Below are 16,818 nucleotides of genomic sequence, written 5' to 3' on the forward strand. Positions count from 1 at the left end.
CAGCGACTGCAGCGAATGCTCCGATTTTCCGGCTGATCTCCTGCTCCGTCCTCCCCTCACTTGTGAACAAGACCCCGAGATACTTAAACTCCTTCACCTGGGGCAAAGTCTCAAAAACCTGTCATTAAACACGGTCTGTCCTGCTCCTCCCTCTATCCCATCCCTGCTGTGGGATGCCTTAACTCTCTGAGTGCCAAGAACGAGTTATCACGAGTATTTTTCTGAATGCCAAGAACGAGTTATCACAAGTAAAACATTTTTCTTTTATTAAATGTAAAAACAATATTTTTTTTCTAATGCAGGCCACTCAACACAATGAGTGCTGAGGCTGACCACTAGTGCTTTATGAATAGTGTTTGTGTGTGCCATCACTTTACAGCAATAACATTGGCCTTTTTGTTTTAGATTAAATACTGCTCTCTGCGGTGCCCGTGCCGCTTTGCTCGACGAAGTGGCAAACCGTCACTGCGCCGCGCAAGCCATTGCACATAATGGGTTTTAAAGTGCAGCGGTGCCGTTGCCGCATTCAATGTGAAAGTCCCTTTGAGCATACAAGAGTCCCTCCCTGCTGTCATGCAGTGTTTTGTTCAAGCTGCTGGGTTGGAAACTAAACTTTTAAACAAGCTCATGCCACAGCGAAGTCGAGATGACAGACATCACCACGCAGCAGGCCAATGATACGATCATTTATTAATCTGTCGCTGTCACTTGCCAAAAATAAAGTATCTACAAGCTCGGAACACATTGTGATGCTTGTAGATAGGCTATTTAGTAGGTGGTTAGAATATTATACTATATATCTGACTGACTTTCATACCACTTAGACAGAGCATTTTGCTCATAACATCTTTGGATCAGGTAATCTTTGGTGAGTCATTTGGAGTGAAAATCAGCCGATTTATATCGGTGGATGATCGGAGCACCCCTAGTGTACACACACACACACACACACACACACACACTCACATTATTTAAGTTGCTTGTGTTGTGTTGTCTATGCACTCTCCTTAGTATACATATTAAATGAGCAGGAAACTGCTGTGTAGATGAACAGAAATTGTCTGCGCTCACTTGTGACGGTGAATCAAGCGCAACTCTCCAGCCACCTGCCCGAGGCCATAGCAGGCCAGGGGAGGGATATGGAGTTCAACGCTATCACTGATGTGGAGCACAAAATTATCCATCACATATACGCCTGTCACACATCTAAATCAAACGGAGTGGCCGTTGGCGACTTTGACCCCCCCCCCCCCCAATATCAAACGGTAGACTGAACCATTAGGACCTGATGGGGGTTAGGAGCGATGGCGTCGCCTGAGATCATGTGGGGCTAGTTAAGGATATCACCTCATTGTGTGTTCTAATGGGCCCGTTTACGCTCCAGTGCAGCTGAGCATGTGGGGACATCCCCCTTCTGTCTCTCACACATAGCCAGTGTTTATACACACACACACACACACACACACACACACACACACACACTTGAGACCATACCCACAGAACTTGTTGACAACACAGAGGCACGAACAGCGAGGTCACATCCGCTCACCTCAAACACACACACATTCACACATGCAGGCAATGCGCACACAAAAAAATGAAAAGGATCTATATTTCAGCAAGCGACCTGTTGTCACTAATTCCACCCGACAATCTCCGGCTGCATAATTCAAGTCTGTACTCTATTCCTTATCTTCCGCTCTATAAATAGCACGTGCAAACTTTGGAGTCTTGCACACACCAAAAATATAATGTGGTCTTACGGTGGCAGACAAGCCCCCCCATCCAATCTCATGCTCACGTGGGCAGAAACACACAACGCTGAGCTAGCGGCATCGTCGACACGCAGACAAGGAACCAATCTGTGTGTGTGTACATCTGAAAGTGCTGGGTAAGACAAGACTCTCCCAGAGCCTGTTAGCAGTACAAATAGCTTCTACTGTCCAATGTCTTGACAGCAGAGACAGACAAATAATCTAACTGTGAAAATACACAAAAAGCACACAACAGCTGTCAGAATTTGGGTCACTGATTGGAATGGCTGTGAATTCATGAGGGAGGACCATGCTAGCATGTTCTTGTCCATCTTTTTGTAAGATTAGCCATGCCTCTGTGTGTGTGTGTCTCTACTTGTAGGTGCTAAACGGGCAGCAGAGGGAAGAGCTTGTACTAGTGTGTAGCACAAGTTTAATTGAATTTCAGGGGTTGTGTGTGCAGTGCACATGCACTAACACAGGATTACTCAAGCAGTATTCCTGCCACGTCCCTCCACCACGATCTCCAGCTCCAACAGCCCATGTCCCATCTGACGTCACAGCTCGTGTGGCGTGCCAGAGCCAGCTATACTCTGCCAAGACATCCCAGAAACTTCATCAATGATGCCTCTTCCGCCACTCAGTGTGGAATTATACCGAGGGCTCATGACGTGATTCGGTGTGCATGTGGCGGCTGTGTTAGTATGCCTGTGTCTCTCTCTGTGTGTGTGTGAGGACCACTGACTAATAATAGACCAACTCTGAATAATGTACCGCCGTGTTAAATCACAAATTCATCCGACCCGGGACATTTTGTACACACCGTGCTCCAACAGTCTGCGATGTATGCATTAATAAAACGTGACTCTTTCAACTGCGCGTCTGGAAAAAGACACTTTGAAGTGAATGAAGCTGTACTGTAGATCCAGCCCAGCTCGTCCCCTCTTGTGTACAAGAGGGGAAAAGAGACTCAACTATTTACCCCATTAAGCTTATTTGCACCCCAACAGTGCCCCTCTTTTCTCTCAACCAACACTATCCACAGATACTTTGAACAACCTCTTTCTCAAGGCTAAAGGACAATAAAATATACCAAAATATGACATTTTTGTTTTACAACACTGTCACACATGGTATAAGCCTGTCCCAACATGTCCCTCTCTCTTGGGACTGTAAATGAGGGCAGAGAGATTTGTGTGTTTAAGTGACTGACTCCAGTGAGTGACACTGAAGGAGTTGGTATAATAAAATCAAGGATTATTTATGTATAGCACATTTACAACAATTGAAATTGACCAAAGTGCAATACATAAAATAATAGAAATAGATTTTAAAAAAAAAAGTGTTTAAACTGGCACAATAATCTTGTGAATTTCTCTTTTTCATTTGCAGCTGCCACTTGCTGCAACTCATTTAAACCTGTGGTTTAACTGATGCTAGCTTTGTGTAGGAGCAGGTCAACAGTGTGAAATACAAGCATGGAGTGCACACACACTAGAGATGCGCGGATCGCGGTTGCCGCAGTTAACCGCAGTTTGGGTGGATTTGGGTCAATCAAATATAATAATTAATATTGGATAATCTCGCCACGCGTGAGTTTGTAGTATTTTAATATTACGTCATTTTACATCAGGCACAAATTAGACCCCGACTGCACGTTGCTTTACCGGCAAGGGGTCTTTGTACCGTATGAAGCCAGGGTTGCCAGATTTTGCGAGACAAATAAGCAGCCAGGTCTATGAAAACAAGCCCAAAACAAGTGCCAAATTAGCCGAAAAGTCGCTTATAAAAACAGACATGGCAACAAAGCCATGAAAGCGAAAGTAAAGTGAATGAAACTGTCTTTTTGTTACCATAGATATGGATTGTATACACTACATTGCGACAGACAGTGGTGAGTAACATTGTTTCTAAGAAAACTAACATAAGGAAAATAATAATTTGATGCGGTTGGTGCGGATCTAGAAATAGGATGGTATAATAAATGCGGTTGGATGGCGGGTGGATAATGAACACGTATATGCGGATTTGGGTGACCCTATCCGCGCATCTCTCACACACACACACACACACACACACACACACACAAAGCCCAGACCCGGTCCGATGATTCAGAGCCAGCTCTATAAAAGACAGTTTTATATTCTGCTGGTATCAAGAGCTCCAAAGACACACAATGAGAAGGGTAGGGAAAATAGGCGAAGAGGGAAATTGATTGCAAGATAATCACCCAAGGGAAACGTACGTGTGCTTGTGTGTTGATGCGTGTACGCACAGCGCATCCAAGAGAGAATGTGGAGGAAAGCGAGAACAGTGTGTGCACGACTGGGTGAAACAAAGAAAGATAGAAAGCAGGGAAGAAGAGACGGACAGCCAGAGCCAGCATAGACAAGAGGTGTCAGTATATTCTATATATAAATATAGACTATGCACCAACATGTATGTATGTGTGTGTGTGAGTCCTGTCGGTAGCCAGAGTGACCAGCGGCAGTGGTGGAAGAAGTACTTAAATATTTTACTTAAAAGTAGCAATACCATAATATAAAAATACTCTGTTACAAGTGAAAGGCCTGTGTTCAAAATGTTACTTACTTACTGTAAAAGTACAAAGGTATTGGCATCAAAATATACTTAAAGTGCCAAAAGTAAAAGTAATGAATTGTTTGAAAATAACCGATCTACAAGCTCACAGGCGCATCGCGAGGCGTTTTGAGCATGTAGATCGGCTATTTTCAAATAGCCTGGGTAAAAAAATAGAGATAATGTATATATTTGCCTCTGGGATGTAGTGGAGTAGAAGTAAAAATATTGAAAAGTAAAAGTACCACAAAATTGTACTTAAGTACAGTACTTGAGTAAATGTACTTAGTAGTTACTTTACACCTCTGGGGACCGGCTACATGCAGGCTATGATGGGGAGGCAAAGCAGAACTGTAGGAGTTGTTCCTTCTCCTCTGCTCCCCTTCCCCCTACATAATGCCCGGGAGCCCGCCTCCAACCTAATATAGATTAACCTTCCCTTTTAGTATATTGTTTCTTTCTCTCCATCTTCTACACCTCATCATAGTTACCCCGCAGTTCTGTTTCTTCCAATTAATTCCTCGCCGCCTGCCTGGCTCTTTCTGTAGAGATGGTTCCCTTTCCTCCCTCACCCTCTTCATTTTCATCTCGCTCTCCATCAGTCCGTCTTCCCTCTCTCAATCCCTCTCCACCACCCACTCCTTTTCCCTCCCTCCCTTTCTCTCTATATTTCTGGAGGCTGAGTGAGTAAGTTGACTGATCGCTATCCCTTCTGTGCTATCTGCTTCGCCATGGCCCGTGTGTCAAGGACGGGAGGAAATCAAAAGATGGGGTGTTGTGTGTGTGTGTGGGGGGGGGGGGGGTGTGGGAGGAGGGGGAGGAGAGTGCCTCCATCCACAGGATATCATGTACCTGAGAATTAATAAACAGGAAAATGTATTATCCGCCGGTGACCCCCTGGTACCAATCCCCGTTGGAGGCGCAGCAGGCTTTGTCCTTTATCGGTTTGGTCGGCGAGCGCGGCGAGTCGTGCATTAGGGGGTGATTATTATTCTGCATCCGGAAGGGAAGCGACTGAGCATGCTCGACAATATGGACGGATGGGGATAAAGAGGCTAAGAAGCTAGGATATCGAGGGGTTAGTTGTCGTGAAGACGTCGGGCTTTAGTATGTTGTGATGAAAGGGGGGGGGGCTCATTGTGAGAAAGGGTTCTTTTCTCACCTCTTTGAAGCACGGGGAGGGGTTCCGCATCTGCTCCAGCATGGCCCACTTGACGGTGGCCTGCCGGATGTTGCCGTCGTACTCGCGGGAGCTCTGGGTGCCGCTGGGGGTGCCGCGCGAGCGCTCGTAGCCCGGCTCGTTGAAGTAGGGCTCAGCCACCAGGATCAGAGACTGCACGGACACCAGCACCTGGAGACAGACAGACGGATGGGGGGGGGGGGGGGCATTAACACCTGTATCGTGTTGAGGAAACTGCGCCCATGGAGCAGCATTTGGAGAGAAGGCACATATTGGGGAAAATAAAAAATAAGGCGAGGTCTGAAACGGCATCGAGAAGGGATGGAATAGGAAAGTAGGGGTGCAACAGTTAATCGAACCAATTGATTTAATTGATCATTCAAAAATAATTGATAATTTAATAAAATAATCCATCCTCATTTTGGGCATGTCATTATAGGCGAAAAACCTTAAAAAAAAAAAGAGTGAAAATAGCCGATCTACAAGCTTACAACGCGTCACGATGCGTTTCGAACTTGTAGATCTGCTATTTTCACAATTCTTCCATGATACCGTTATGCAAGTTAAGTGGTTAATCGATTCGTTGATATATAAAACCCTAACCACGTTTCTCAATTATTCAAAAATAATCGACAGAATACTCGCAAAGAAAACAATCGTTGCAGCCCTTTAGGAAAGTAAGGAGCGAGGGAGTAGGGGAAAAGAACAGTGGTGTGTGTCTGTGTGTGTGTGTGTGGGGGGTGGGGGGTAAAGCACTGTAAGGCATACAAAAATGAGCTTGGCAGCGCCGAGCACTTCAGGCAGCATCAGACAAAAGCTAGGAATGTTCTGGCACAGTAAAAAATATCCTTCAATATATCTTTATTAACGGCTCAATTAATGCCTCAGGCCGTCTCAAGGAGACCAGAGACTGGTCTCTCTGTCTCGGTCACTTCATCCACCACCACCCCGCCTCTACATTCCTAATGAGGGCAAGAAAGCTTGGAGACCTGCCTACCCATTTAACAACCCATTGAGATCTGAAGCCGATTCTACATGTCTCCTAAATCCCAACAGTTTTCTGAAAAACGTATGTTTCTATATCAGTGCTGCTCAATCTTTTTCATGTCAAGGACCCCCAAAATTATATGTATTTGGCCGCGGACTCCCATCAAAATATTTTGTTCCAGGGACCCCCCAGAAGCAAAGATTTGAGTTAAAATGTTCGCTTTAAAGATATATATATTCAAAGATTTTCACACATTTTCACCATTTTTCAAAAATAGCAGATCTACAAGGTCGTAGCGCGGCACTCAGTGCCGCGCTACGAGCTTGTATATCTGCTATTTTTGAATAGCCCAAAGTGTAAAATAATGCTTTTTAGCTCAAATCTAAAAATGACACAGTTCCAGGTCTTAATGGGTTAATACCAAAGCAACACTGGGACAGTCTTGCCCTTGAAGACACTCAAGTAGTTTGACACCAATGACCTTTGACTGTTGCAGCCCCCCAAACCCCACTCAAAGTGGGTTGCCAGATCTCAGAGCCAATATCCCCCCCTCGGTAGATCGTGACTTCATTCTAATTCCGCCCCCGCTGCCTCTTTCTCTCCAATTGAACACCCCTCCCCCCCCTTTCTTTCCATTATCGATCCAGCCGACACTAACTAGAATGATAATCAATGCAGACATCTCTATGAACTCCCCAACCCTGCAAATGAGGGAATTATTTAAAAAAAAAAGAAAAGGGAAAGAAAATAAGAAAAAGGAGAGAGACATTTCCAAGGACTTTGGCTCACTTGGCGCCAGATCAATATACATGGAAAATGCCTGTTTGTGTCCGCAAAATGACAACACGCAAGATGGAGTGTAAGTGACTAAAAGCACGTTGTGCCAGTGTGTGGGGGAAGCTTCGTAGGTTTTCTTTTAAGCTCATGGATGAAGGATTTATGGTTTAGGAACAATCAGAAACACCAAGGGGTGGCGTTAAATATATCTGTTTGCATAAATGTCCCGTCAACCCTGAAACGAACACCTGTGTGTGTGTGGGTGTGTCTGAGAGACAGCGCATGCATCTCTGTGCTCAGCTGACCACATGCCCAAATGAATGGGTGGCGGAGTGATCCCCCCCCCATTTCCTAGTTTCCCCCCCCTTTGGCAGGCCTCAGCTTGGGAGACTTGGAGAGATTTATAGCTTTATTACCCTGATGGATGCAGCCCTCCATGCATGCACCCCCCCTCAACCTCCCCCCCCTGTCTGTCAGCAAGCCTGGGAGACACCTCTCGCTAGACTCCTTGCCCCGCAGGCTCACACCTGAATTAGAGCTGATTTATAAATAACCGCGTGCCGCTGTTGTACATCGAAAACAACGTTGCAGTCACCGTAACGCACTGATCTACAAGCCGTCAACAACTATTTTTGTTGCGACATGGCACCGAACCAAGTACAAATTAGGCATTACAGGCGGGAATGGCATCGTAGGTTCTGCATCTCAGTCTGAAACCTTTCGTTTGGTGAAGGTGTGTGTGCGTGTATGTGTAACTTGTTTCCCAAAGTCTTAACAACTTGAACCCTTGCCTCCCTATGCATGCTATTTTCACCAATGCGTTGCAATGCAGATCGGTTATATTAGTATGTATAGTAGGTCCGCAAGAGTTTCTTCCCCAGCTGAAATTAAAAAAAAAGCTTCCAAACAACAGAGTTGTAAATAATTCAACTCTCGGCAATAAGATAAAAACATAACAACATAAATGAGCAGCGCAGGAAAGAAAAATCTGTGGTGGACAAACAGCCTAAAAAACGAGTGGGCCGAGGATAGAGCCCTGGGGGACCAGGGTCAACGAATTATATTAAGATGCATGTACTGCCACCAAGCCACATTACTAGCTCAACTGCAACGACGATACTTCATGAGAGCTGTCAAAACACTGAACCTATTAATAAGGGCCCTGAGCAACGCTGAGGACGTGTGCACAGGGAGCGTAAACAACGACCTGGTAACACCCACCTTTAGAACAAACATGGGTAAAGTCTCCTTCTACATCCCTACCACCCAAGTGTGGAATGCCCTGACCCCATCCCTTAAAACATGTGGTTCACTGGCTTCCTTTAAAACAGCCCTGAAAATTCACCTTTCAGGAGGCCAAAGGGGAGGTAGTTATCACTTCTATGACTTCTTAGACAGGTGACCCCCCCCCCTTTAAGGATAATTCCTTTTAACAGGTCGTTCATGAAAGTCCTTGCGGTCTTGTTTCCAATGAGAACCTGTGAGCAATTAGGGGTTAAGAGTCTTGCTCAGGGGCAAATTTCATTTCATCGACACATATGCTGGCCTGGCCTGGAATCGAACCTGGGGCAACCAGGGCCTCTGGCTCCCTAGGCGGGCTCACTAACCACTCAGCTATGGCCGCCCCTTTCTTTACCTCCACCCCCTTTTTTTCCTACTGTGTACATAGTGTTTTACATTTGTGATGATATTGAATGTTTGGTGCTGTTTTTTACACGTTGATGAATTGAATACCTAGGACCCCAATGGAAACAAGACTGCAAGGACTTTTTTTGTTGTTATCCTTTAAGACAACGGGTTTGACTGTAATTGCGCAGTTTTACATTTAATAAATATTCAATCAATCAAACTCCTTTCTCACCTGTAGAAAGCTCGAGGTCTGTGGGTTCCATTTCTCTTCTGGTCTCCCATGCCAAGTGTTGAGGATACTTAAACATACCTGAATGAGACAAAACAAACGTGAAAATGAAGCGAGATTAAAACGTCAACGGAAGAGAAAGATGACCAGTGCCAGGTAAACAGCCTCAGGCAAGACGCCGCTCACAATCCATCTAACCTTCCCTCCCTCCGTCCGTCCATCCATCTACCCAACCTTTAGTCATGGGCTTAAGGACCGCAGGGTCTCTCCGCTGGCGGTGGCTTTGATAGGCCGAGCCTAGAGTAATTCTTATAGCAGCTGTCTGGGTCCATTATGAAAATAGATGTGGTCTGTCAGAGGCTGCTTAATGAGCAGCAGCAGATGTGACAGGCTCCAGCACCTTTACTGCAACTCACCAAAGGAAGATAGTCAGGGCCGGAGGGGAAGAGCTATACACACTAGAAAAACATGTCTTGGTATAAGCCTTGAAAGACGCCCACTCATGTCAAAGTGTCAAGTTTGGAATCAAAACTTGAGCAGTCAAAATACTGTGGGGTAACTTTTACACTTCAACATGACAGCATCTGCCATAAGACTGAAAATGTAAGTTTCTAGTGGGGTCTTGATCAAAGGTAGTTTCTGGACAACCAATTCTTTTCAGGCTCCTTTTTTCTTTATCCTGCTCATCTTGCTATCATAGTAGTGGTTGGAATTAAACATGCGATTTCAATGACTCTCCAATTTAGACATCATATTATACTTGGATTAGATTTGGACCAATTACAAAAGGTGCTGCCAATCCACCGAAACAAATTCCATTTGTGTGAGATTCTGTGTCCCATGATGGTCTTACTGCTGTTTCACAGTAAGCTTAACTGAACATTTTGTTTTTCTTGGCATGACTGGCATCAGCGAACAGATAATTGGCCTTTAGAAAAGGCACACTGGTCAATCCTACACTTGAGGAAACGTAACAAAAGACAGGATCCAACCGTTTGTACTAACTTTGCCATCATTGTAGAGGTTAGGGTTGAAGCGCACACTGTGGCCCCCTGTGGTCTCCAGGTTGACCAGTGGAGGGGAGTTGGGATAATCCTGGGGGAAGTACACGTCAAACTCGAAGCAGCCGTTGGCGTATGGAGTGTCGGCTGGGCCTGTGATGAGAACCTACCGACACAAACAAGTGAGAGAGGTGGGGGTTAATTAATCACTCACTCTGAAGGAGCTTTAATTGAACAAGGGGTGGGGTTGATGATAATGGTAAATCTGCGTGGAGAAACGGGGTGAACAACAAAACATTTATGGAGAGCCAGTGACAACCCCTTTTAGCGGGTTTATACAGCCACAACAATGTAATTAACCATCAAGGTAAAGAATGAAATTAGTAGAGAACAAGAGACTGTTTTTTTAATCTTTACCCTTGTGGTTTTTGTCACGGAAACCCAATTAATTTCTTCACTAAATGAGATTAGCTCATTAATCAAAGAAACAAAAGACCCAAAAAACTAAATAAACATTACATAGAGATGTAATGAAAAAGGGCACACGTCTCTAAAACAGTACTTATGTCTATGCACATGGGAGAACAGGAAACTAGGTTTAATGGCCCCATTTCAAGCACTTCACCCCTTGACTGGCTTTATTTACATAATGATTTTACTTTTCTTTCATTAACATTTATGCACCACAATTTATTGTCAGACTTTCATGCTTTTTCGTTTCCAAGTTTAATAGGATATTGTATAAGTTATATGGCTTGAAACTGTATTTTGTGCTGTGATTAGGCTATACATCTTCTGAAATGGTTATAGTCTACCTGCAACTCCAACTTTCATTAATATAATTTGATGGTGTGAAATAAACCCAAATTAAAGTAGTGCGTTATCTTAAAGAGCGCTTGCCCGTCTCAGTGGCTACTGTTGGATCAATTGACATATTGAAACAGTGGCCATTTTGCTCTCACGTCATACTTGGGCAGTGGCGTTAACCCATTAAAACGTATCTGTCATTTTTTACTTTGGCTATTAAAAAAAATGCAGATCTGTTATTTTTGAAAAAAGGATGGGGTCGGCGGCCAAATACATAACCTAAAAGTGTGCAGTAAGTTAACGTGTGAATATGATCTACGCAGGGGAAACCTTTTACATCATGAGGATTGTGGAAAAACCCAAGTCCCCACCTCAGCACCACTCTTTCTCCTCCTGTTCAGTCACTTGTATGTGCTGATGAGAGGAACTACATTACTGCAGGGTAATTAGCTAGTCACAGGTATTCAGGCTCAAAGGCGGTGTGTGGGAGGGGGGGGCTGTGATTCTCTGCAAAAGCCAGCTCACAGAGCTCTGACAGTCGCAGCTCGAATCTAATCTGAAACCCCCAAGTCAATCAGAACTTATGGTGTGCAGTAGCAAAAGCTACACACAGTGGACACAATGTCTCAAAAAGGGAGGCATAGAGAAGAGGAAGAAATGGAAAAAATGCGGGAGAAGGCTGGCATTCTTGCATCAACAAACAAGGTGTCTTAAAATGTGAATGAAATGTAAGGCTAGCTCCTAAAGCGGCTGCTCCTGGGTGGGACAGGAGAGGCTGCTGCCAGGTTGAATGCACAGAGGCAAGCTGAACGAAGAGAGAAAGGAAGCTAAAGAGGCAGGCGGAAGAGAGAAGGAAAGATAAAGAGGCAGGCTGGAGAGAGAAAGAAAAAGCTAAAGAGGCGGGCAGGAGAGAAAGAAAGCTGAAGAAGGCAGGCTGAAGTGAGAAAGTGAGAAAGCTAAACAGGCAGGAATAAATGGTCTTAGAGCAGACCAATTTAGCTGAATAAATAAGATAAATAACAGCCAACAGAATCTTTTTATGAGGCGCAAGAGATAAATGTAGTGGTGAGCACAGGACACATCCTAGAGGTATGTATGGAAGCACGTGTTGCTGGCCATGCCTGTATGCATCCGAGAGAGAAAACAATTGCCCTGACCCATGTCTAAACCGGCACGTCGAGCGTGAGCAGCATTGTCTGCATTTATAATGCGGAGACAACCCCGGCAACTATACTCACAAGATTGCTTTAGGGCGCCCGGTGTCGCTCATGCATTAAGTCTATTTTGACGTGAACATCCAGACACAACACTCTAGTGCACTTTCCCACGACGTGGAGTAAATGTGGAGTGGATGCTCTTCAAAGACTGGATGAAATTACAATTACACCACCCGAGGAGGCTGGATAAACATAGTTGGGGTTTCAAGTGCAATTCGACAAGACAATGGGAGTGATCCACAGGAGCACTTCAGACCCGAGACAGAAATTACCCTTAACAGTTCATGAGATGTCCACCTCCTCCAGTGAAGCCAGTGGTCTTCTCTGAGCTGCAACCGCTTGTTGTTTATGTGACCATGTGTTCTTTCGTAGAAACAGACCGAAACAGATGAGGATTTTGACATTTAACGAAGGAGACCTTGCCATTCATCAAATCACAGGGTGAGGGCCATTTATCAAATGTCACTGGGGGAATGAGTAAGGCCTGTCGATGACAAGCATTTGGGGATGCATGGCGGAATGCCAAATCGCTCTTCGTTCCAAACACCACATGCTGAAACAAAGTATGCAGCGCCTATGTACTGTAACAACGCAAACTTTCATATAGCGAGCCACTGACTAGGTAAGTGCCCTCGCGAGCCGATGGCCATGCACATCAGTGTTCCCTCTGTGCATCTATGTCAATGACAGTGGTTGGGGGTGGGAGACAACTGGTTTAGGAATTACTTACACACAAAATAAACCAAGGAGTGCATATTTAAAGAAAGAGAGGTCACAGTACACGTACTAAAAGCCTTCTTTCTCCGCACTGAGAGGCAAACTGCAGCCTAAAGTTTGATGAAATGCATTTTTATGAGGGGTTGTGTTATTTTGTAACCTGCCTGCATAGCGTCAATGCGATGTGGTCTGATATTCCATACACAGTAGTTATCTGGGAAGATGCTCTTTATATTGCCCTATAGTATAGGGCAATATAGTAGGGCCTATACACACACTATACCGGTAACTGCCACAGCACAACGAAACCTAGCTGAATTTTTACTATGTTTTCTTTTTTGAATCAAAAGCCATCCTCATATGACTACATGCAGATTCCCTATAAAAAGGTATATTGTAGCTGCAATGACTACCACTGAACACATACATGTCTTACACATCCAGGAATACAGAATAAAGCGTGAATCATAATAGTCTTGCCAAAGCAGGTGTAAAACGAATGTACTGGCAATATAAAGGGATGACACATCTACAGAGCAGAGCAGAGCGGTGCGCTCCCTCATAAATCACATGCCCTGGGGGTTATGATCGATATAAAATTCAGGATGCTCATAAAATACACACAGACAGAGCTGTATGATATGACATGTATGGTTTTGATCGCCAGTGTGGGTAAGAGGCATTTAATGAGAGATGGCCAAGTGGATTGAGCCAGTTAAGGATGATGGGGAGGTAATTATTACACAAGTAATACAACGTGTGCAAAGTGTCTAATGCAAGGCTACAATATCAATATGGCAATAAGAGTTCTTGAAAAGGGTTACTTTGACATTTTGAGAGACAAAGGGAGGAGCGCACACCATTGTTGTGGAGGTGCCGATCACGGTGAAGAGATTCAAGTTTTAAAAGATGAAGCAGTCGCAGACTGGTAGCCTTGGTGCAGTGTGAATGTATTCAAAAGTTAAATTGCTTTAGTTACTTTTTAAATATTTCCATCCGTCACAGTTTTCTGATCATCTTGGCCAGGTTTTTTTTTGGGGTTAGATTTTTTTTTTTTTAAATCTCAATGGGACTTTCCTGGTAATATGAAAGGTTAAATAAAAATAAAAAGAGAGAATGTGCTCAGTAGAGCGCAGACATCCGCCAAGGAGGCAGCTTGTCCAGAAAGTGTTGCAGTGCCATTCACACTGTCAAGTCCGCTTTTGGTAAAAGGTTAAATTTCATATTTGCTGAACAAACATTGTTGGTGCATCATCAACTGGTCTGGCATAATTAATGTTACAAAACAGCCGGCCGACTTCCCTCCCATTTAGAGCTAATCTGTGTTCTGTTGGCAAGACTAGTAAACTGGATATTGAGTAATTATTTTGAAAATTAATATACCGATATTACAATTTGATGTGAACACATTTATCTTGCCAATGACAACTATGAACTAATAATGATCTTTCCTGCTCAGCTAGACTCCTCCAACAATGCAATTACCAAGCGAGTGAAGCCCTAATATTAGTTAAATATTGATTGATGGAGGCAACAGGGTAGGTAAGGGGAACTAAACGTTTTACTGACACCACTGGGGAAACAAATCACATGGCAACTTTCTGTCCAGTTACTCGAAGGGCCATTTCCCCAGTAAAATATTAACCCATTCAAACCAGGAACACATCGGTGTAACCACTTAAACCATTATTTTATACTTTGGCTATTCAAAAATATCAGATATACAAGCTTGTAGCGCAGCACCGAGATACGCGCTACGAGCTTGTAGATATGCCGTTTTTGAAAAATCGTCAATTTGAACATATATTTTTACATTTTTAAGTCAAATCTTTGCTTCTGGGGGTCCCTGGAACAACATATTTTCAGATGGGGGGCCTTGACATGAAAAATAGTTTGAGAACCACTGATATAGCAACATACGTTTTTCAGAAAACTGACATTTTGTAGAATCGGAACCTCAGGCCATAATGGGTTAAATGCCTGCACATCGCTGGCAGTGGGATAATGGAGAAGGATACATTTACATGTTGAGTTTGTCGGGAAAGCAGAATGAGTAAATGGGATACTGTCACATCACTAGCTCTTTGCAGCAGGGAAAGGGAGTGACTGATTGTCATGCTTTGAAATGGGGAGTCAGTCAGCCGAACTGACTGTAGGCTGGCCCCCAGCTAAAACCGCATCCGTGTCATTTTGAAAAGTAGCAGATCTACAAGCTCATAGCGTGGCACTCGGTGCCACGCTATGAGCTTCGGATTGAATGGGTTAATAAATGCACCATTTACCATTAACTAAGCAGAACCATGTGGGTTGATTGAGGAATACACTTTGTTCTCTTAACTTTAGTACCAATAAAGAAAATGCCTTAACTTTAGTACCAATGAAGAAAATGCCTGGTGAAGATAAACACACTGACGGACTCTCACTCAGAATGGGAATGAAACAAAAGCCGTACCTTCATAATGTCCAACCTTTCCTCGTCACATCGGACAAACACACTGGAGGAGGAGGAGAGAGGCAGGGAGGTGGAGAGAGTGACGGCCTCCTGTGCCAGGCGGCGGGCACGAGCAGCACTGTTGGCATCGCTGGCATTCTTCACCTGAGACATGTAATGGTAGTTGACCTTGAAGACCAGCTTCCCATCCTCGTCCTCCGAGACCATCTCAAAGGTGTCTGCCAAGTATAAGGAGACCAGAGTGATTCACTGCTACTGTATGTCCTGCTGTTCCCAAATTTAGATCCTGATTTTAGGGTTGGGACACAATATGGTCTAATATATTGCTCACTTCCAGGAATCCAGACCATCAGCAGATCCATATAAAAATAACTACTTTCTTTCACATGGTTTGAATTTTAGAGTACGGTGGCCTCTAAACCCTCATTACATTTATCGGTTGACATTACACCATCTCCCTCTGTGTTAGTTTTAAATGATGTGTCCCAGTTACACCTGAGATGTACACAGAAGCGTGTCGTCTAACGACAGCTAGAATTATCGACTGCACGATTACAGTACATGAGTACGTGAGTGAGGATAACTCACAGTCACATGGGTTGAACATTCAAATAGTTGTATAAAATTATTTTCCCCGTTATCTCTCTCTGTCTTTGTTTGTGCTCTCCTCAGACCAGAGAAAACCTGTTTACAGTTGTGTCACTTGCAATTACATTACACATCAGGCAGCTTGCAGAATCAATTGCGTCACAACAAAAGTCCTCAATCACTGCGCAGTTGGATTGGAAGTGATTGGACAGCGTAGAGGGAAGGGGAAGAGGAATCCTTCTCTTTTGAGTGGCAGGAAGGCATTATGGCATCACATGACAGTGGCTGGCACAGGGAGAACGACAGAGAGGGAAGAACAAAGAGCGACGAGAGGTCGGGGATTGAGCGGGTGACTTCATTGCTTCTGGCTGTGTGTCCACTGAGGAGGAACTACCTGACATTCAGCCTCAAATGAGCACAGACACCTGTGTCAACTCCATGTCTAAATATGTCTAGCCCTCTAACATCTATCGTATTTTGTAGGTGTAAGGTGGACATTTGTGTGCATAATATATGAAAACACGTATACAAACTCTATGATAGGCAAAAAACTCACCAAACTGGAGCTTCTTCATGGCAGCGACGAATTTCTCCTCTAGGGAGCGTAGAATCGACAGGGGTTTGGGTCGGACTGACACCTTTGATGAAGACATCTTTGAAGACTCTGCCAGCTTCCTCTCTGATGGGGAGTGAGAAATGAAAGGTTAAGAGAAATAGTATATTATTATATATATATATATAAGAGTATATATATATATATATAACTGTACAGTGGAAACAAATCACTTCGGTCTTGTGAGAGTACTTCAGGGTTACTGGCCACAAAAAAGAAAAGAAAAGATTGTCACGCAGAACTCTACAGAGCTTAAGCGTAACACCTATGTGCTGCTGTCGTGCTT

At 44.1% G+C, this 16,818-nt stretch overlaps 1 protein-coding gene across 25 annotated transcripts in view; it reads right to left on the reverse strand.

Annotated features, from left to right (window-relative positions):
* The window catches only part of birc6 (baculoviral IAP repeat containing 6), a 144,985-nt gene that overhangs the window by 7,892 nt on the left and 120,275 nt on the right, over positions 1 to 16,818 (reverse strand). For all 25 annotated transcript variants that reach the window (XM_084076278.1, XM_084076272.1, XM_084076277.1 and 22 more), the window contains 5 exons: positions 16,476 to 16,598; positions 15,332 to 15,549; positions 10,143 to 10,304; positions 9,141 to 9,218; positions 5,497 to 5,685 (listed from right to left, as the gene is read on the reverse strand). In XM_084076278.1, coding sequence (XP_083932404.1) covers positions 5,497 to 5,685; positions 9,141 to 9,218; positions 10,143 to 10,304; positions 15,332 to 15,549; positions 16,476 to 16,598 — 770 coding nt within the window. The remainder of the gene's footprint in view (positions 1 to 5,496; positions 5,686 to 9,140; positions 9,219 to 10,142; positions 10,305 to 15,331; positions 15,550 to 16,475; positions 16,599 to 16,818) is intronic.

This window comes from Gymnoscopelus microlampas (assembly GCF_963454915.1).
Source record: "Gymnoscopelus microlampas genome assembly, chromosome: 13".
Lineage (NCBI taxonomy): Eukaryota > Metazoa > Chordata > Actinopteri > Myctophiformes > Myctophidae > Gymnoscopelus > Gymnoscopelus microlampas.